This window comes from Coregonus clupeaformis, unplaced genomic scaffold (genome assembly GCF_020615455.1).
Source record: "Coregonus clupeaformis isolate EN_2021a unplaced genomic scaffold, ASM2061545v1 scaf0184, whole genome shotgun sequence".
In the NCBI taxonomy this organism is placed as follows: Eukaryota; Metazoa; Chordata; class Actinopteri; order Salmoniformes; family Salmonidae; genus Coregonus; species Coregonus clupeaformis.
In genome coordinates this window covers 451,800-475,000 of record NW_025533639.1, presented here as the reverse complement: position 1 = coordinate 475,000, position 23,201 = coordinate 451,800, and the positions used below count along the sequence as shown (strand labels likewise).

At 40.5% G+C, this 23,201-nt stretch overlaps 1 protein-coding gene across 1 annotated transcript in view; it reads right to left on the bottom strand.

Moving 5' to 3' along the window:
• The window catches only part of LOC121584327 (ras-GEF domain-containing family member 1B-A), a gene marked incomplete at its 3' end in the record, with an annotated part of 136,164 nt that extends 116,122 nt beyond the window's left edge, over positions 1–20,042 (bottom strand). The window contains 1 exon segment of the mRNA XM_045214027.1: positions 19,566–20,042. Coding sequence (XP_045069962.1) covers positions 19,566–19,829 — 264 coding nt within the window.
• Between the last annotated feature and the right edge of the window lie 3,159 nt (positions 20,043–23,201).

Below are 23,201 nucleotides of genomic sequence, written 5' to 3'. Positions count from 1 at the left end.
CTGATCAACTCCTTGTGAAGGAGATGTGTCGCGCTGCATGAGGCAAATGGTGGCCACACCAGATACATTTAACATTTTAGTCATTTAGCAGACGCTCTTATCCATAGCGACTTACAGTTAGTGAGTGCATAATTTTTTTAAATTTTTTTTCATAGATACTGACTGGTTTTGTGATCCACGCCCCTACCTTTTTTTAAAGGAATCTGTGAGCAACAGATCTGTATTCCCAGTCATGTGAAATCCATAGATTAGGGCCTAATGAATCTATTTCAATTGACTGATTTCCTTACATGAACTGTAACTCAGTAAAATCTTTGAAATTGTTGCATGTTGCGTTTATACTGTATTGTTGACTGGCAGATTTGGAATGGGAATGATGGAATGGCAGGATTAGGAGAGGTGGACTATGGGTAGGGCAGCAGTGTTTATATTGATGTGTTTACGTCCTATGGAGATTAACATAAGCAGACATAAGGCGGTCTTCAAGCAGATGGAGCAACGACAGGGTATTTTACCATCTGCCATCTGCGGTTTCCCAAGGTTTGTTGAGAAAGACAGAGACAGCGAAAGAGAAGGGAAGAGAAGAGAGAGAGAGAGACAGGAAAATATTTCACTCAATGGGACAAACACCCCATTGAAACCCTGCATGCAGAATTCGGTAAGATTCTCTTACATGTCCAGAGCAAAACTACAAACGATGCAAACAGGGCAGAATTAGGCCAATATCCACTAATGATAACAACTTTTTTTTAAAGTGCAATTCAGTTTTGGAAACATCTAAAATACAGTGACCCCCTCTCATATCATTACCAAGCCCTGCAATGCCAAGATCTGAGCAAAGAAAATAGTCCCCTCATCCAGCTGGTCCTGGGGCTGAGTTCACAAACCTGTTCTACTAACACACTGAAGCCTCAGGACCAGAACATCCAAGCAATCAGAATAAACCAAATTGCAACACGGTCAAAACAAAACTACATTACATATTGGGAAACAAGCACAAAGCAACATGCAGTGCTATCTGGCCCTAAATCAAACTATTTGACCATGGTTACTTATCAAAACCTTACAACTACCTTGACAAAGTACAGGCTCAGTGAGCACAGCCTTGCCATTGAGAAGGGTAGACACAGGAAAACCTTGGCTCCCTGTAGAGGAAAGGCTGTGCAACCACTGCACCACAGCAGGACCCGAGACAGAGCTGCAATTCCTGACAAAAACATAAAAAAATTATATATAAAACAACTAGTTTCCCCAAATTTGAAACCAGTATTAAAGGTTTCAAAGATCTCTCTGATGAGAAAAGGCTACCCGTCCTGTTGGGGGAGGACGCAGAGAGCTGTGGGTTGGCAGAGCACTACATTGCTGCCTGCCATAAGATGAGGGACAGAGTCTGACAGACCAACCAACCTGCACATGTCCTCTATGACATTGTTATTGTCCATTGTGTGGTTATTTTTACCCTTGATTATTGTTGTTACTGATTGTCCCGTTGACAATCTTGATTTAAATATTATGAATAATAATATTATTTAATATGTAAATGAAGCAACTAATTTCCAAAGTAGGCTTTGGCAATATGTACATTGTTACGTCATGCAAATAAAGCAATTTGAATTAGAATTTGACAGAAATAGAGCGAGAGCGAGACTGAAGGAGAGGGATGGGAAGAGAGAAAGAGAGAGAAAGAGAGAGAGAGAGAGACAGAAAGAGAGAGAGAGAGAGAGAGAGAGAGAGAGAGAGAGAGACAGAAAGAGAGAGAGAGACAGAAAGAGAGAGAGAGACGGAAAGAGAGAGAGAGAGAGAGAGGGACAGAAAGAGAGAGACAGAAAGAGAGAGAGAGACGGAAAGAGAGAGAGAGAGAGAGAGAGAGAGTGTCTATCGTGTGATGGACTGACTAGTACTCTCCCAATGGGCACAGATAGACGTCAGTTCAACATCTAGTTTGGATTTACATTTGGTTACGTCAACAACAAACGTCACCATGTCATTGGATTTAGGTTCAAATATTAAATGCCCTTAAGTTGATGACTTTTTGCAAATCCATCAGTTTTCCACGTTGATTCAACAACATCACATATTTTTTTGGGGGGGGTTGAAATGACTTGCAAACAACATTGATTCAACCAGTTTTTTCCCCAGAGGGCTCTGTGAGGTCCAACAAACTGTGGAGCGGAAAATGAGAACACTGTGGGGTTTTGCCATCTTTGTGCTGTGTGTGTGTGTGTGTGTTTGTGTGTGTGTGTGTGTGTGTGTATGTGTGTGTGTGTGTGTATGTGTGTGACACACTGACCCAAATCACACGTCTCAGCCACTTCTCGCAAACACAGCCAGTACCCGCTGACAGCCTCACACACTCCCGCAGCTGCAGCAATGAAGTCAAACACGTATCTGACCTGCTACTGAAACCTATCCCAACGTTAGATAAATGTTGATTCAACAACATATAATCACCATATAGGACAATACAGTGGTATAGAGCAGAAACAGCAATAGAAAACAGATCAAATTGAGTTGTGTGTTCTCTACAGTACAGTAACTATACCGTTAAGACTCCACATCCGAAACTACAGTACATCACAGTAACTATACCGTTAAGACTCCGCATCAGAAACTACTGCACAGTACAGTAACTATACCGTTAAGACTCCACATCAGAAACTACAGTACATCACAGTACAGTAACTATACCGTTAAGACTCCACATCGGAAACTACAGTACAGCACAGTACAGTAACTATACCGTTAAGACTCCACATCAGAAACTACAGTACATCACAGTAACTATAACGTTAAGACTCCACATCAGAAACTACAGTACAGCACAGTACAGTAACTATACCGTTAAGACTCCACATCAGAAACTACAGTACAACACAGTAACTATACCGTTAAGACTCCACATCAGAAACTACTGCACAGTACAGTAACTATACCGTTAAGACTCCACATCAGAAACTACAGCACAGTACAGTAACTATACCGTTAAGACTCCACATCAGAAACTACTGCACAGTACAGTAACTATACCGTTAAGACTCCACATCGGAAACTACAGTACAGCACAGTACAGTAACTATACCGTTAAGACTCCACATCAGAAACTACAGTACATCACAGTACAGTAACTATACCGTTAAGACTCCACATCAGAAACTACAGTACAGCACAGTACAGTAACTATACCGTTAAGACTCCACATCGGAAACTACAGTACAGCACAGTACAGTAACTATACCGTTAAGACTCCACATCAGAAACTACAGTACATCACAGTACAGTAACTATACCGTTAAGACTCCACATCAGAAACTACAGTACAACACAGTAACTATACCGTTAAGACTCCACATCGGAAACTACAGTACAGTACAGTACAGTACCTATACCGTTAAGACTCCACATCGGAAACTACAGTACAGCACAGTACAGTACCTATACCGTTAAGACTCCACATCAGAAGCTACAGTACAACACAGTAACTATACCGTTAAGACTCCACATCAGAAACTACAGTACAACACAGTAACTATACTGTTAAGAATCCATATCAGAAACTACAGTACAGCACAGTAACTATACCGTTAAGACTCCACATCAGAAGCTACAGTACAACACAGTAACTATACCATTAAGACTCCACATCAGAAACTACAGTACAGCACAGTACAGTAACTATACCGTTAAGACTCCACATCGGAAACTACAGCACAGTAACTATACCGTTAAGACTCCACATCGGAAACTACAGTACAACACAGTAACTATACCGTTAAGACTCCACATCAGAAACTACAGTACAGCACAGTACAGTAACTATACCGTTAAGACTCCACATCAGAAACTACAGTACAACACAGTAACTATACCGTTAAGACTCCACATCAGAAACTACAGTACAGCACAGTACAGTAACTATACCGTTAAGACTCCACATCGGAAACTACAGTACAGTACAGTACAGTACCTATACCGTTAAGACTCCACATCGGAAACTACAGTACAGTACAGTACAGTACCTATACCGTTAAGACTCCACATCAGAAACTACAGTACATCACAGTAACTATACCGTTAAGACTCCACATCAGAAACTACAGTACAACACAGTAACTATACCGTTAAGACTCCACATCAGAAACTACAGTACAGCACAGTACAGTAACTATACCGTTAAGACTCCACATCAGAAACTACAGTACAACACAGTAACTATACCGTTAAGACTCCACATCGGAAACTACAGTACAACACAGTAACTATACCGTTAAGACTCCACATCAGAAACTACAGTACATCACAGTAACTATACCGTTAAGACTCCACATCGGAAACTACAGTACAACACAGTAACTATACCGTTAAGACGCCACATCAGAAACTACAGTACATCACAGTAACTATACCGTTAAGACTCCACATCAGAAGCTACAGTACAACACAGTAACTATACCGTTAAGACTCCACATCGGAAACTACAGCACAGTAACTATACCGTTAAGACTCCACATCGGAAACTACAGCACAGTAACTATACCGTTAAGACTCCACATCGGAAACTACAGCACAGTAACTATACCGTTAAGACTCCACATCAGAAACTACAGTACATCACAGTAACTATACCGTTAAGACTCCACATCAGAAACTACAGTACAGCACAGTACAGTAACTATACCGTTAAGACTCCACATCAGAAACTACAGTACAACACAGTAACTATACCGTTAAGACTCCACATCAGAAACTACAGTACAACACAGTAACTATACCGTTAAGACTCCACATCAGAAACTACAGTACAACACAGTAACCATACCGTTAAGACTCCACATCAGAAACTACAGTACAGCACAGTACAGTAACTATACCGTTAAGACTCCACATCAGAAACTACAGTACAACACAGTAACTATACCGTTAGACTCCACATCGGAAACTACAGTACAACACAGTAACTATACCGTTAAGACTCCACATCAGAAACTACAGTACATCACAGTAATTATACCGTTAAGACTCCACATCGGAAACTACAGTACAACACAGTAACTATACCGTTAAGACTCCACATCAGAAACTACAGTACAGCACAGTAACTATACCGTTAAGACTCCACATCAGAAACTACAGTACATCACAGTACAGTAACTATACCGTTAAGACTCCACATCAGAAACTACAGTACATCACAGTAACTATACCGTTAGACTCCACATCGGAAACTACAGTACATCACAGTAACTATACCGTTAAGACTCCACATCAGAAACTACTGCACAGTACAGTAACTATACCGTTAAGACTCCACATCAGAAACTACAGTACAGCACAGTAACTATACCGTTAAGACTCCACATCAGAAACTACAGTACATCACAGCACAGTAACTATACAGTTAAGACTCCACATCAGAAACTACAGTACAGCACAGTAACTATACCGTTAAGACTCCACATCAGAAACTACAGTACAGCACAGTAACTATACCGTTAAGACTCCACATCAGAAACTACAGTACAGTACAGTAACTATACCGTTAAGACTCCACATCAGAAACTACAGTACAACACAGTAACTATACCGTTAAGACTCCACATCGGAAACTACAGTACATCACAGTAACTATACCGTTAAGACTCCACGTCAGAAGCTACAGTACAGTAACTATACCGTTAAGACTCCACATCAGAAACTACAGCACATTAACTATACCGTTAAGACTCCACATCAGAAACTACAGTACAGCACAGTAACTATACCGTTAAGACTCCACATCAGAAACTACAGTACATCACAGCACAGTAACTATACAGTTAAGACTCCACATCAGAAACTACAGTACAGCACAGTAACTATACCGTTAAGACTCCACATCAGAAACTACAGTACAGCACAGTAACTATACCGTTAAGACTCCACATCAGAAACTACAGTACAGTACAGTAACTATACCGTTAAGACTCCACATCAGAAACTACAGTACAACACAGTAACTATACCGTTAAGACTCCACATCGGAAACTACACTACATCACAGTAACTATACCGTTAAGACTCCACATCAGAAACTACAGTACAGTAACTATAACGTTAAGACTCCACATCAGAAACTACAGTACAACACAGTAACTATACCGTTAAGACTCCACATCAGAAACTACAGTACAGCACAGTACAGTAACTATACCGTTAAGACTCCACATCAGAAACTACAGTACATCACAGTAACTATACCGTTAAGACTCCACATCAGAAACTACAGTACAACACAGTAACTATACCGTTAAGACTCCACATCAGAAACTACAGTACAGCACAGTACAGTAACTATACCGTTAAGACTCCACATCAGAAACTACAGTACAACACAGTAACTATACCGTTAAGACTCCACATCGGAAACTACAGTACAACACAGTAACTATACCGTTAAGACTCCACATCAGAAACTACAGTACAGCACAGTACAGTAACTATACCGTTAAGACTCCACATCGGAAACTACAGTACAGTACAGTACAGTACCTATACCGTTAAGACTCCACATCAGAAACTACGGTACAGCACAGTACAGTAACTATAGCGTTAAGACTCCACATCAGAAACTACAGTACAACACAGTAACTATACCGTTAAGACTCCACATCAGAAACTACAGTACAGCACAGTACAGTAACTATACCGTTAAGACTCCACATCGGAAACTACAGTACAGTACAGTACAGTACCTATACCGTTAAGACTCCACATCGGAAACTACAGTACAGTACAGTACAGTACCTATACCGTTAAGACTCCACATCAGAAACTACAGTACAACACAGTAACTATACCGTTAAGACTCCACATCAGAAACTACTGTACAGCACAGTACAGTAACTATACCGTTAAGACTCCACATCGGAAACTACAGCACAGTAACTATACCGTTAAGACTCCACATCGGAAACTACAGTACAACACAGTAACTATACCGTTAAGACTCCACATCAGAAACCGCAGTACAGCACAGTACAGTAACTATACTGCTAAGACTCCACATCAGAAACTACAGTACAACACAGTAACTATACCGTTAAGACTCCACATCAGAAACTACAGTACAGCACAGTACAGTAACTATACCGTTAAGACTCCACATCAGAAACTACAGTACATCACAGTAACTATACCGTTAAGACTCCACATCAGAAACTACAGTACAACACAGTAACTATACCGTTAAGACTCCACATCAGAAACTACAGTACAGCACAGTACAGTAACTATACCGTTAAGACTCCACATCAGAAACTACAGTACAACACAGTAACTATACCGTTAAGACTCCACATCGGAAAACTACAGTACAACACAGTAACTATACCGTTAAGACTCCACATCAGAAACTACAGTACATCACAGTAACTATACCGTTAAGACTCCACATCGGAAACTACAGTACAACACAGTAACTATACGTTAAGACGCCACATCAGAAACTACAGTACATCACAGTAACTATACCGTTAAGACTCCACATCAGAAGCTACAGTACAACATAGTAACTATACTGCTAAGACTCCACATCGGAAACTACAGCACAGTAACTATACCGTTAAGACTCCACATCGGAAACTACAGCACAGTAACTATACCGTTAAGACTCCACATCGGAAACTACAGCACAGTAACTATACCGTAAGACTCCACATCAGAAACTACAGTACATCACAGTAACTATACCGCTAAGACTCCACATCAGAAACTACAGTACAGCACAGTACAGTAACTATACCGGTAAGACTCCACATCAGAAACTACAGTACAACACAGTAACTATACCGTTAAGACTCCACATCAGAAACTACAGTACAACACAGTAACTATACCGCTAAGACTCCACATCAGAAACTACAGTACAACACAGTAACCATACCGTTAAGACTCCACATCAGAAACTACAGTACAGCACAGTACAGTAACTATACCGTTAAGACTCACATCAGAAACTACAGTACAACACAGTAACTATACCGTTAGACTCCACATCGGAAACTACAGTACAACACAGTAACTATACCGTTAAGACCACATCAGAAACTACAGTACATCACAGTAATTATACCGTTAAGACTCCACATCGGAAACTACAGTACAACACAGTAACTATACCGTTAAGACTCCACATCAGAAACTACAGTACAGCACAGTACCTATACCGTTTAGACTCCACATCAGAAACTACAGTACATCACAGTAACTATACCGTTAGACTCCACATCGGAAACTACAGTACAACACAGTAACTATACCGTTAAGACTCCACATCAGAAACTACTGCACAGTACAATAACTATACCGTTAAGACTCCACATCGGAAACTACAGTACATCACAGTAACTATACCGTTAAGACTCCACATCAGAAACTACTGCACAGTACAGTAACTATACCGTTAAGACTCCACATCAGAAACTACAGTACAGCACAGTAACTATACCGTTAAGACTCCACATCAGAAACTACAGTACATCACAGCACAGTAACTATACAGTTAAGACTCCACATCAGAAACTACAGTACAGCACAGTAACTATACCGTTAAGACTCCACATCAGAAACTACAGTACAGCACAGTGACTATACCGTTAAGACTCCACATCAGAAACTACAGTACAGTACAGTAACTATACCGTTAAGACTCCACATCAGAAACTACAGTACAACACAGTAACTATACTGTTAAGACTCCACATCGGAAACTACAGTACATCACAGTAACTATACCGTTAAGACTCCACATCAGAAACTACAGTACAGTAACTATACCGTTAAAACTCCACATCAGAAACTACAGCACAGTAACTATACCGTTAAGACTCCACATCAGAAACTACAGTACAGTAACTATACCGTTAAGACTCCACATCAGAAAATACAGCACAGTAACTATACCTTTAAGACTCCACATCAGAAACTACAGTACAACACAGTAACTATACCGTTAAAACTCCACATCAGAAACTACAGTACAGCACAGTACAGTAACTATACCGTTAAGACTCCACATCGGAAACTACAGTACAGTACAGTACAGTACCTATACCGTTAAGACTCCACATCGGAAACTACAGTACAGTACAGTACCTATACCGTTAAGACTCCACATCAGAAACTACAGTACAACACAGTAACTATACCGTTAAGACTCCACATCAGAAACTACAGTACAGCACAGTACAGTAACTATACCGTTAAGACTCCACATCGGAAACTACAGCACAGTAACTATACCGTTAAGACTCCACATCGGAAACTACAGTACAACACAGTAACTATACCGTTAAGACTCCACATCAGAAACTACAGTACAGCACAGTACAGTAACTATACCGTTAAGACTCCACATCAGAAACTACAGTACAACACAGTAACTATACCGTTAAGACTCCACATCAGAAACTACAGTACAGCACAGTACAGTAACTATACCGTTAAGACTCCACATCAGAAACTACAGTACATCACAGTAACTATACCGTTAAGACTCCACATCAGAAACTACAGTACAACACAGTAACTATACCGTTAAGACTCCACATCAGAAACTACAGTACAGCACAGTACAGTAACTATACCGTTAAGACTCCACATCAGAAACTACAGTACAACACAGTAACTATACCGTTAAGACTCCACATCGGAAACTACAGTACAACACAGTAACTATACCGTTAAGACTCCACATCAGAAACTACAGTACATCACAGTAACTATACCGTTAAGACTCCACATCGGAAACTACAGTACAACACAGTAACTATACCGTTAAGACGCCACATCAGAAACTACAGCACAGTAACTATACCGTTAAGACTCCACATCGGAAACTACAGCACAGTAACTATACCGTTAAGACTCCACATCGGAAACTACAGCACAGTAACTATACCGTTAAGACTCCACATCAGAAACTACAGTACATCACAGTAACTATACCGTTAAGACTCCACATCAGAAACTACAGTACAGCACAGTACAGTAACTATACCGTTAAGACTCCACATCAGAAACTACAGTACAACACAGTAACTATACCGTTAAGACTCCACATCAGAAACTACAGTACAACACAGTAACTATACCGTTAAGACTCCACATCAGAAACTACAGTACAACACAGTAACCATACCGTTAAGACTCCACATCAGAAACTACAGTACATCACAGTACAGTAACTATACCGTTAAGACTCCACATCAGAAACTACAGTACAACACAGTAACTATACCGTTAGACTCCACATCGGAAACTACAGTACAACACAGTAACTATACCGTTAAGACTCCACATCAGAAACTACAGTACAGCACAGTACAGTAACTATACCGTTAAGACTCCACATCGGAAACTACAGTACAGTACAGTACAGTACCTATACCGTTAAGACTCCACATCGGAAACTACAGTACAGTACAGTACAGTACCTATACCGTTAAGACTCCACATCAGAAACTACAGTACAACACAGTAACTATACCGTTAAGACTCCACATCAGAAACTACAGTACAGCACAGTACAGTAACTATACCGTTAAGACTCCACATCGGAAACTACAGCACAGTAACTATACCGTTAAGACTCCACATCGGAAACTACAGTACAACACAGTAACTATACCGTTAAGACTCCACATCAGAAACTACAGTACAGCACAGTACAGTAACTATACCGTTAAGACTCCACATCAGAAACTACAGTACAACACAGTAACTATACCGTTAAGACTCCACATCAGAAACTACAGTACAGCACAGTACAGTAACTATACCGTTAAGACTCCACATCAGAAACTACAGTACATCACAGTAACTATACCGTTAAGACTCCACATCAGAAACTACAGTACAACACAGTAACTATACCGTTAAGACTCCACATCAGAAACTACAGTACAGCACAGTACAGTAACTATACCGTTAAGACTCCACATCAGAAACTACAGTACAACACAGTAACTATACCGTTAAGACTCCACATCGGTAACTACAGTACAACACAGTAACTATACCGTTAAGACTCCACATCAGAAACTACAGTACATCACAGTAACTATACCGTTAAGACTCCACATCGGAAACTACAGTACAACACAGTAACTATACCGTTAAGACGCCACATCAGAAACTACAGTACATCACAGTAACTATACCGTTAAGACTCCACATCAGAAGCTACAGTACAACACAGTAACTATACCGTTAAGACTCCACATCGGAAACTACAGCACAGTAAATATATACCGTTAAGACTCCACATCGGAAACTACAGCACAGTAACTATACCGTTAAGACTCCACATCGGAAACTACAGCACAGTAACTATACCGTTAAGACTCCACATCAGAAACTACAGTACATCACAGTAACTATACCGTTAAGACTCCACATCAGAAACTACAGTACAGCACAGTACAGTAACTATACCGTTAAGACTCCACATCAGAAACTACAGTACAACACAGTAACTATACCGTTAAGACTCCACATCAGAAACTACAGTACAACACAGTAACTATACCGTTAAGACTCCACATCAGAAACTACAGTACAACACAGTAACCATACCGTTAAGACTCCACATCAGAAACTACAGTACAGCACAGTACAGTAACTATACCGTTAAGACTCCACATCAGAAACTACAGTACAACACAGTAACTATACCGTTAGACTCCACATCGGAAACTACAGTACAACACAGTAACTATACCGTTAAGACTCCACATCAGAAACTACAGTACATCACAGTAATTATACCGTTAAGACTCCACATCGGAAACTACAGTACAACACAGTAACTATACCGTTAAGACTCCACATCAGAAACTACAGTACAGCACAGTAACTATACCGTTAAGACTCCACATCAGAAACTACAGTACATCACAGTACAGTAACTATACCGTTAAGACTCCACATCAGAAACTACAGTACATCACAGTAACTATACCGTTAGACTCCACATCGGAAACTACAGTACAACACAGTAACTATACCGTTAAGACTCCACATCAGAAACTACTGCACAGTACAATAACTATACCGTTAAGACTCCACATCGGAAACTACAGTACATCACAGTAACTATACCGTTAAGACTCCACATCAGAAACTACTGCACAGTACAGTAACTATACCGTTAAGACTCCACATCAGAAACTACAGTACAGCACAGTAACTATACCGTTAAGACTCCACATCAGAAACTACAGTACATCACAGCACAGTAACTATACAGTTAAGACTCCACATCAGAAACTACAGTACAGCACAGTAACTATACCGTTAAGACTCCACATCAGAAACTACAGTACAGCACAGTAACTATACCGTTAAGACTCCACATCAGAAACTACAGTACAGTACAGTAACTATACCGTTAAGACTCCACATCAGAAACTACAGTACAACACAGTAACTATACTGTTAAGACTCCACATCGGAAACTACAGTACATCACAGTAACTATACCGTTAAGACTCCACATCAGAAACTACAGTACAGTAACTATACCGTTAAAACTCCACATCAGAAACTACAGCACAGTAACTATACCGTTAAGACTCCACATCAGAAACTACAGTACAGTAACTATACCGTTAAGACTCCACATCAGAAAATACAGCACAGTAACTATACCTTTAAGACTCCACATCAGAAACTACAGTACAACACAGTAACTATACCGTTAGACTCCACATCGGAAACTACAGTACAACACAGTAACTTTACCGTTAAGACTCCACATCAGAAACTACAGTACATCACAGTAATTATACCGTTAAGACTCCACATCGGAAACTACAGTACAACACAGTAACTATACCGTTAAGACTCCACATCAGAAACTACAGTACAGCACAGTAACTATACCGTTAAGACTCCACATCAGAAACTACAGTACATCACAGTACAGTAACTATACCGTTAAGCCTCCACATCAGAAACTACAGTACATCACAGTAACTATACCGTTAGACTCCACATCGGAAACTACAGTACAACACAGTAACTATACCATTAAGACTCCACATCAGAAACTACTGCACAGTACAATAACTATACCGTTAAGACTCCACATCGGAAACTACAGTACATCACAGTAACTATACCGTTAAGACTCCACATCAGAAACTACTGCACAGTACAGTAACTATACCGTTAAGACTCCACATCAGAAACTACAGTACAGCACAGTAACTATACCGTTAAGACTCCACATCAGAAACTACAGTACATCACAGCACAGTAACTATACAGTTAAGACTCCACATCAGAAACTACAGTACAGCACAGTAACTATACCGTTAAGACTCCACATCAGAAACTACAGTACAGCACAGGAACTATACCGTTAAGACTCCACATCAGAAACTACAGTACATCACAGTAACTATACCGTTAAGACTCCACATCGGAAACTACAGTACAACACAGTAACTATACCGTTAAGACGCCACATCAGAAACTACAGTACATCACAGTAACTATACCGTTAAGACTCCACATCAGAAGCTACAGTACAACACAGTAACTATACCGTTAAGACTCCACATCGGAAACTACAGCACAGTAACTATACCGTTAAGACTCCACATCGGAAACTACAGCACAGTAACTATACCGTTAAGACTCCACATCAGAAACTACAGTACATCACAGTAACTATACCGTTAAGACTCCACATCAGAAACTACAGTACAGCACAGTACAGTAACTATACCGTTAAGACTCCACATCAGAAACTACAGTACAACACAGTAACTATACCGTTAAGACTCCACATCAGAAACTACAGTACAACACAGTAACTATACCGTTAAGACTCCACATCAGAAACTACAGTACAACACAGTAACCATACCGTTAAGACTCCACATCAGAAACTACAGTACAGCACAGTACAGTAACTATACCGTTAAGACTCCACATCAGAAACTACAGTACAACACAGTAACTATACCGTTAGACTCCACATCAGAAACTACAGTACATCACAGTAATTATACCGTTAAGACTCCACATCGGAAACTACAGTACAACACAGTAACTATACCGTTAAGACTCCACATCAGAAACTACAGTACAGCACAGTAGCTATACCGTTAAGACTCCACATCAGAAACTACAGTACATCACAGTACAGTAACTATAACGTTAAGACTCCACATCAGAAACTACAGTACATCACAGTAACTATACCGTTAGACTCCACATCGGAAACTACAGTACAACACAGTAACTATACCGTTAAGACTCCACATCAGAAACTACTGCACAGTACAATAACTATACCGTTAAGACTCCACATCGGAAACTACAGTACATCACAGTAACTATACCGTTAAGACTCCACATCAGAAACTACAGTACAGCACAGTACAGTAACTATACCGTTAAAACTCCACATCAGAAACTACAGTACAGCACAGTAACTATACCGTTAAGACTCCACATCAGAAACTACAGTACATCACAGCACAGTAACTATACAGTTAAGACTCCACATCAGAAACTACAGTACAGCACAGTAACTATACCGTTAAGACTCCACATCAGAAACTACAGTACAGCACAGTAACTATACCGTTAAGACTCAACATCAGAAACTACAGTACAGTACAGTAACTATACCGTTAAGACTCCACATCAGAAACTACAGTACAACACAGTAACTATACCGTTAAGACTCCACATCGGAAACTACACTACATCACAGTAACTATACCGTTAAGACTCCACATCAGAAACTACAGTACAGTAACTATACCGTTAAGACTCCACATCAGAAACTACAGCACAGTAACTATACCGTTAAGACTCCACATCAGAAACTACAGTAAAGTAACTATACCGTTAAGACTCACATCAGAAACTACAGTACAGCACAGTAACTATACCGTTAAGACTCCACATCAGAAACTACAGTACAGCACAGTAACTATACCGTTAAGACTCAACATCAGAAACTACAGTACAGTACAGTAACTATACCGTTAAGACTCCACATCAGAAACTACAGTACAACACAGTAACTATACCGTTAAGACTCCACATCGGAAACTACACTACATCACAGTAACTATACCGTTAAGACTCCACATCAGAAACTACAGTACAGTAACTATACTGTTAAGACTCCACATCAGAAACTACAGCACAGTAACTATACCGTTAAGACTCCACATCAGAAACTACATCACAGTAACTATACCGTTAAGACTCCACATCAGAAACTACAGTACAGTAACTATACCGTTAAAACTCCACATCAGAAACTACAGCACAGTAACTATACCGTTAAGACTCCACATCAGAAACTACAGTACAGTAACTATACCGTTAAGACTCCACATCAGAAACTACAGTACAACACAGTAACTATACCGTTAGACTCCACATCGGAAACTACAGTACAACACAGTAACTATACCGTTAAGACTCCACATCAGAAACTACAGTACATCACAGTAATTATACCGTTAAGACTCCACATCGGAAACTACAGTACAACACAGTAACTATACCGTTAAGACTCCACATCAGAAACTACAGTACAGCACAGTACAGTAACTATACCGTTAAGACTCCACATCAGAAACTACAGTACAGCACAGTAACTATACCTTTAAGACTCCACATCAGAAACTACAGTACATCACAGTACAGTAACTATACCGTTAAGACTCCACATCAGAAACTACAGTACATCACAGTAACTATACCGTTAGACTCCACATCGGAAACTACAGTACAACACAGTAACTATACCGTTAAGACTCCACATCAGAAACTACTGCACAGTACAATAACTATACCGTTAAGACTCCACATCAGAAACTACAGTACAGTACAGTAACTATACCGTTAAGACTCCACATCAGAAACTACAGTACAACACAGTAACTATACCGTTAAGACTCCACATCGGAAACTACACTACATCACAGTAACTATACCGTTAAGACTCCACATCAGAAACTACAGTACAGTAACTATACTGTTAAGACTCCACATCAGAAACTACAGCACAGTAACTATACCGTTAAGACTCCACATCAGAAACTACATCACAGTAACTATACCGTTAAGACTCCACATCAGAAACTACAGTACAGTAACTATACCGTTAAAACTCCACATCAGAAACTACAGCACAGTAACTATACCGTTAAGACTCCACATCAGAAACTACAGTACAGTAACTATACCGTTAAGACTCCACATCAGAAACTACAGTACAACACAGTAACTATACCGTTAGACTCACATCGGAAACTACAGTACAACACAGTAACTATACCGTTAAGACTCCACATCAGAAACTACAGTACATCACAGTAATTATACCGTTAAGACTCCACATCGAAACTACAGTACAACACAGTAACTATACCGTTAAGACTCCACATCAGAAACTACAGTACAGCACAGTACAGTAACTATACCGTTAAGACTCCACATCAGAAACTACAGTACAGCACAGTAACTATACCTTTAAGACTCCACATCAGAAACTACAGTACATCACAGTACAGTAACTATACCGTTAAGACTCCACATCAGAAACTACAGTACATCACAGTAACTATACCGTTAGACTCCACATCGGAAACTACAGTACAACACAGTAACTATACCGTTAAGACTCCACATCAGAAACTACAGTACAGCACAGTAACTATACCGTTAAGACTCCACATCAGAAACTACAGTACAGCACAGTAACTATACCGTTAAGACTCAACATCAGAAACTACAGTACAGTACAGTAACTATACCGTTAAGACTCCACATCAGAAACTACAGTACAACACAGTAACTATACCGTTAAGACTCCACATCGGAAACTACACTACATCACAGTAACTATACCGTTAAGACTCCACATCAGAAACTACAGTACAGTAACTATACCGTTAAGACTCCACATCAGAAACTACAGCACAGTAACTATACCGTTAAGACTCCACATCAGAAACTACAGTAAAGTAACTATACCGTTAAGACTCCACATCAGAAACTACAGTACAGCACAGTAACTATACCGTTAAGACTCCACATCAGAAACTACAGTACAGCACAGTAACTATACCGTTAAGACTCAACATCAGAAACTACAGTACAGTACAGTAACTATACCGTTAAGACTCCACATCAGAAACTACAGTACAACACAGTAACTATACCGTTAAGACTCCACATCGGAAACTACACTACATCACAGTAACTATACCGTTAAGACTCCACATCAGAAACTACAGTACAGTAACTATACTGTTAAGACTCCACATCAGAAACTACAGCACAGTAACTATACCGTTAAGACTCCACATCAGAAACTACATCACAGTAACTATACCGTTAAGACTCCACATCAGAAACTACAGTACAGTAACTATACCGTTAAAACTCCACATCAGAAACTACAGCACAGTAACTATACCGTTAAGACTCCACATCAGAAACTACAGTACAGTAACTATACCGTTAAGACTCCACATCAGAAACTACAGTACAACACAGTAACTATACCGTTAGACTCCACATCGGAAACTACAGTACAACACAGTAACTATACGTTAAGACTCCACATCAGAAACTACAGTACATCACAGTAATTATACCGTTAAGACTCCACATCGGAAACTACAGTACAACACAGTAACTATACCGTTAAGACTCCACATCAGAAACTACAGTACAGCACAGTACAGTAACTATACCGTTAAGACTCCACATCAGAAATTACAGTACAGCACAGTAACTATACCTTTAAGACTCCACATCAGAAACTACAGTACATCACAGTACAGTAACTATACCGTTAAGACTCCACATCAGAAACTACAGTACATCACAGTAACTATACCGTTAGACTCCACATCGGAAACTACAGTACAACACAGTAACTATACCGTTAAGACTCCACATCAGAAACTACTGCACAGTACAATAACTATACCGTTAAGACTCCACATCGGAAACTACAGTACATCACAGTAACTATACCGTTAAGACTCCACATCAGAAACTACTGCACAGTACAGTAACTATACCGTTAAGACTCCACATCAGAAACTACAGTACAGCACAGTAACTATACCGTTAAGACTCCACATCAGAAACTACAGTACAGCACAGTAACTATACCGTTAAGACTCCACATCAGAAACTACAGTACAGTAACTATACCGTTAAGACTCCACATCAGAAACTACAGCACAGTAACTATACCGTTAAGACTCCACATCAGAAACTACAGTACAGCACAGTAACTATACCGTTAAGACTCCACATCAGAAACTACAGTACATCACAGCACAGTAACTATACAGTTAAGACTCCACATCAGAAACTACAGTACAGCACAGTAACTATACCGTTAAGACTCCAGATCAGAAACTACAGTACAGTAACTATACCGTTAAGACTCCACATCAGAAACTACAGCACAGTAACTATACCATTAAGACTCCACATCAGAAACTACATCACAGTAACTATACCGTTAAGACTCCACATCAGAAACTACAGTACAGTAACTATACCGTTAAGACTCCACATCAGAAACTACAGCACAGTAACTATACCGTTAAGACTCCACATCAGAAACTACAGTACAGTAACTATACCGTTAAGACTCCACATCAGAAAATACAGCACAGTAACTATACCGTTAAGACTCCACATCAGAAACTACAGTACAGCACAGTAACTATACCGTTAAGACTCCACATCAGAAACTACAGTACAGTAACTATACCGTTAAGACTCCACATCAGAAACTACAGTACATCACAGTAACTATACCGTTAAGACTCCACATCAGAAACTACAGTACATCACAGTAACTATACCGTTAAGACTCCACATCAGAAACTACAGTACAGTAACTATACCGTTAAGACTCCACATCAGAAACTATAGTACAGCACAGTACAGTAACTATACCGTTAAGACTCCACATCAGAAACTACAGTACAGTAACTATACCGTTAAGACTCCACATCAGAAACTACAGTACAGTAACTATACCGTTAAGACTCCACATCAGAAACTACAGTACAGTAACTATACCGTTAAGACTCCACATCAGAAACTACAGTACAGTAACTATACCGTTAAGACTCCACATCAGAAACTACAGTACAGTAACTATACCGTTAAGATGTGTAACTATTGATTATTTCCCCATCTCTATATTGTACTAGTTTTGACCAGATCCCGATGGGCCCCGGTCAAAATAGTGTCCTATAGAAGGAATAGGGTCAGATCACGAGCCAATCTGTTAGGATCACTACAGACAGCATAGCAACTCTCAATCACAATCATGAACAAAGCATCAGCTCCTGTTGCCATAGCAAACCCATTGATGTCTGTCTGTCTGTCTGTCTCGAGGTCTACCTAACCTTAGAAGAAATCCTCTCTCTGCCTACACAAAGGCACACACACGTACACTTATGGACAATAAAACACAATGATTGAAAGGTTAGAAAGCAACCCATTAAAAGACCCACCTGGAACATCCCTGGTGAAGTGCCCTTGTCTGGAAGAGTACATCCCAGCAGTTCAGCCAGAAACTTTGCCATGTGAGAGCTGAGAGAGAGGAGGGTGGTGGTTCTCCCTGGTCCAGCACTGGAGAACAACAACAACAACACACACCGACGGGAACCGGCAAACACACACACCGCTGCTGGTTCTCCTTCACTACACACACCGACAGGACACACACACACACACACACACACTGGCACTGCCAGACGAGCCCAGCTGTCTGTCATCCACTGTAGTGATTCCCTCTAACTTCTTTGTCTTCCTGGAGAATCTCCTCTTCATCCTTCACAATCTCTGTATTCCTCGTTTCCAATACATACACATTCTGGAAACAATACAGAATGATGGTGTGTGTGTGTGTGACAGACCAGTGTGGCTGTATAGATGTGAGCCCTGCGCTAGCTCTCCTATCACCTCGCAGTCTCTTTATTACTGAATGAACGGGGACTGGAAGACCAGAGAGCGAGAGAGAGAGAGAGAGAGAGAGGGTGGGGCCAACCAGGGGTGAAATGCACAGGCTAGCCAGTCTAGTCACTTTTCATCGACCAAGGCCCCCTTTCTACGCGCTGTGGATAGATGCAGGGTGGAACAATTAAAAAGAGACACTTAAGACCAAGCAAATCCCCCTGTCACACAAGGACCTTATGCTGTTTCATTTTACCTCTACGCGTTACCACCCCTGACATACACACACACACTAGTGTGTTGTTACAGCATTCCATACAGGGTGGAGCTGCCAATCTAATCCCGGTAGTGGGAGTGGGATAGGTTGGGTTAGAGATGGGTTTATAAACTGTGCTGTCGCCTGCTGGGTTAAAAGCTTTACAGATTATCATCTTGTTTCCCTTAGCTGCTTTCTATTAACCGGAGCCGAGCAGTATGTCATCTGTTTTATCAGGACCAGCAGTATGTCATCTGGTTTTATCAGGACCAGCAGTATGTCATCTGTTTTATCAGGACCAGCAGTATGTCATCTGTTTTATCAGGACCAGCAGTATGTCATCTGTTTTATCAGGACCAGCAGTATGTCATCTGTTTTATCAGGACCAGCAGTATGTCATCTGTTTTATCAGGACCAGCAGTATGTCATCTGTTTTATCAGGACCAGCAGTATGTCATCTGTTTTAGCAGGACCAGCAGTATGTCATCTGTTTTATCAGGACCAGCAGTATGTCATCTGTTTTATCAGGACCAGCAGTATGTCATCTGTTTTATCAGGACCAGCAGTATGTCATCTGTTTTATCAGGACCAGCAGTATGTCATCTGGTTTATCAGGACCAGCAGTATGTCATCTGTTTTATCAGGACCAGCAGTATGTCATCTGTTTTAGCAGGACCAGCAGTATGTCATCTGTTTTATCAGGACCAGCAGTATGTCATCTGTTTTATCAGGACCAGCAGTATGTCATCTGTTTTATCAGGACCAACAGTATGTCATCTGTTTTATCAGGACCATCAGTATGTCATCTGTTTTAGCAGGACCAGCAGTATGTCATCTGTTTTATCAGGACCAGCAGTATGTCATCTGGTTTATCAGGACCAGCAGTATGTCATCTGTTTTATCAGGACCAGCAGTATGTCATCTGTTTTAGCAGGACCAGCAGTATGTCATCTGTTTTATCAGGACCAGCAGTATGTCATCTGTTTTATTAGGACCAGCAGTATGTCATCTGTTTTAGCAGGACCAGCAGTATGTCATCTGTTTTATCAGGACCAGCAGTATGTCATCTGGTTTATCAGGACCAGCAGTATGTCATCTGGTTTATCAGGACCAGCAGTATGTCATCTGTTTTATCAGGACCAGCAGAATGTCATCTGGTTTATCAGGACCAGCAGTATGTCATCTGTTTTAGCAGGACCAGCAGTATGTCATCTGTTTTATCAGGACCAGCAGTATGTCATCTGTTTTATTAGGACCAGCAGTATGTCATCTGTTTTAGCAGGACCAGCAGTATGTCATCTGTTTTATCAGGACCAGCAGTATGTCATCTTTTTTATCAGGACCAGCAGTATGTCATCTGGTTTATCAGGACCAGCAGTATGTCATCTGTTTTATCAGGACCAGCAGAATGTCATCTGTTTTATCAGGACCAGCAGTATGTCATCTGTTTTATCAGGACCAGCAGTATGTCATCTGTTTTATCAGGACCAGCAGTATGTCATCTGTTTTATCAGGACCAGCAGTATGTCATCTGTTTTATCAGGACCAGCAGAATGTCATCTGTTTTATCAGGACCAGCAGTATGTCATCTGTTTTATCATCAGGACCAGCAGTATGTCATCTGTTTTATTAGGACCAGCAGTATGTCATCTGTTTTATCAGGACCAGCAGTATGTCATCTGTTTTATCATCAGGACCAGCAGTATGTCATCTGTTTTATCATCAGGACCAGCAGAATGTCATCTGTTTTATCAGGACCAGCAGTATGTCATCTGTTTTATCAGGACCAGCAGTATGTCATCTGTTTTATTAGGACCAGCAGTATGTCATCTGTTTTAGCAGGACCAGCAGTATGTCATCTGTTTTATCAGGACCAGCAGTATGTCATCTGGTTTATCAGGACCAGCAGTATGTCATCTGGTTTATCAGGACCAGCAGTATGTCATCTGTTTTATCAGGACCAGCAGAATGTCATCTGGTTTATCAGGACCAGCAGTATGTCATCTGTTTTAGCAGGACCAGCAGTATGTCATCTGTTTTATCAGGACCAGCAGTATGTCATCTGTTTTATTAGGACCAGCAGTATGTCATCTGTTTTAGCAGGACCAGCAGTATGTCATCTGTTTTATCAGGACCAGCAGTATGTCATCTGGTTTATCAGGACCAGCAGTATGTCATCTGGTTTATCAGGACCAGCAGTATGTCATCTGTTTTATCAGGACCAGCAGAATGTCATCTGTTTTATCAGGACCAGCAGTATGTCATCTGTTTTATCAGGACCAGCAGTATGTCATCTGTTTTATCAGGACCAGCAGTATGTCATCTGTTTTATCAGGACCAGCAGTATGTCATCTGTTTTATCAGGACCAGCAGAATGTCATCTGTTTTATCAGGACCAGCAGTATGTCATCTGTTTTATCATCAGGACCAGCAGTATGTCATCTTTTTTATCATCAGGACCAGCAGTATGTCATCTGTTTTATCATCAGGACCAGCAGTATGTCATCTGTTTTATCAGGACCAGCAGTATGTCATCTGGTTTATCAGGACCAGCAGTATGTCATCTGGTTTATCAGGACCAGCAGTATGTCATCTGTTTTATCAGGACCAGCAGAATGTCATCTGTTTTATCAGGACCAGCAGTATGTCATCTGTTTTATCAGGACCAGCAGTATGTCATCTGTTTTATCAGGACCAGCAGTATGTCATCTGTTTTATCAGGACCAGCAGTATGTCATCTGTTTTATCAGGACCAGCAGAATGTCATCTGTTTTATCAGGACCAGCAGTATGTCATCTGTTTTATCATCAGGACCAGCAGTATGTCATCTGTTTTATCATCAGGACCAGCAGTATGTCATCTGTTTTATCATCAGGACCAGCAGTATGTCATCTGTTTTATCAGGACCAGCAGTATGTCATCTGTTTTATCAGGACCA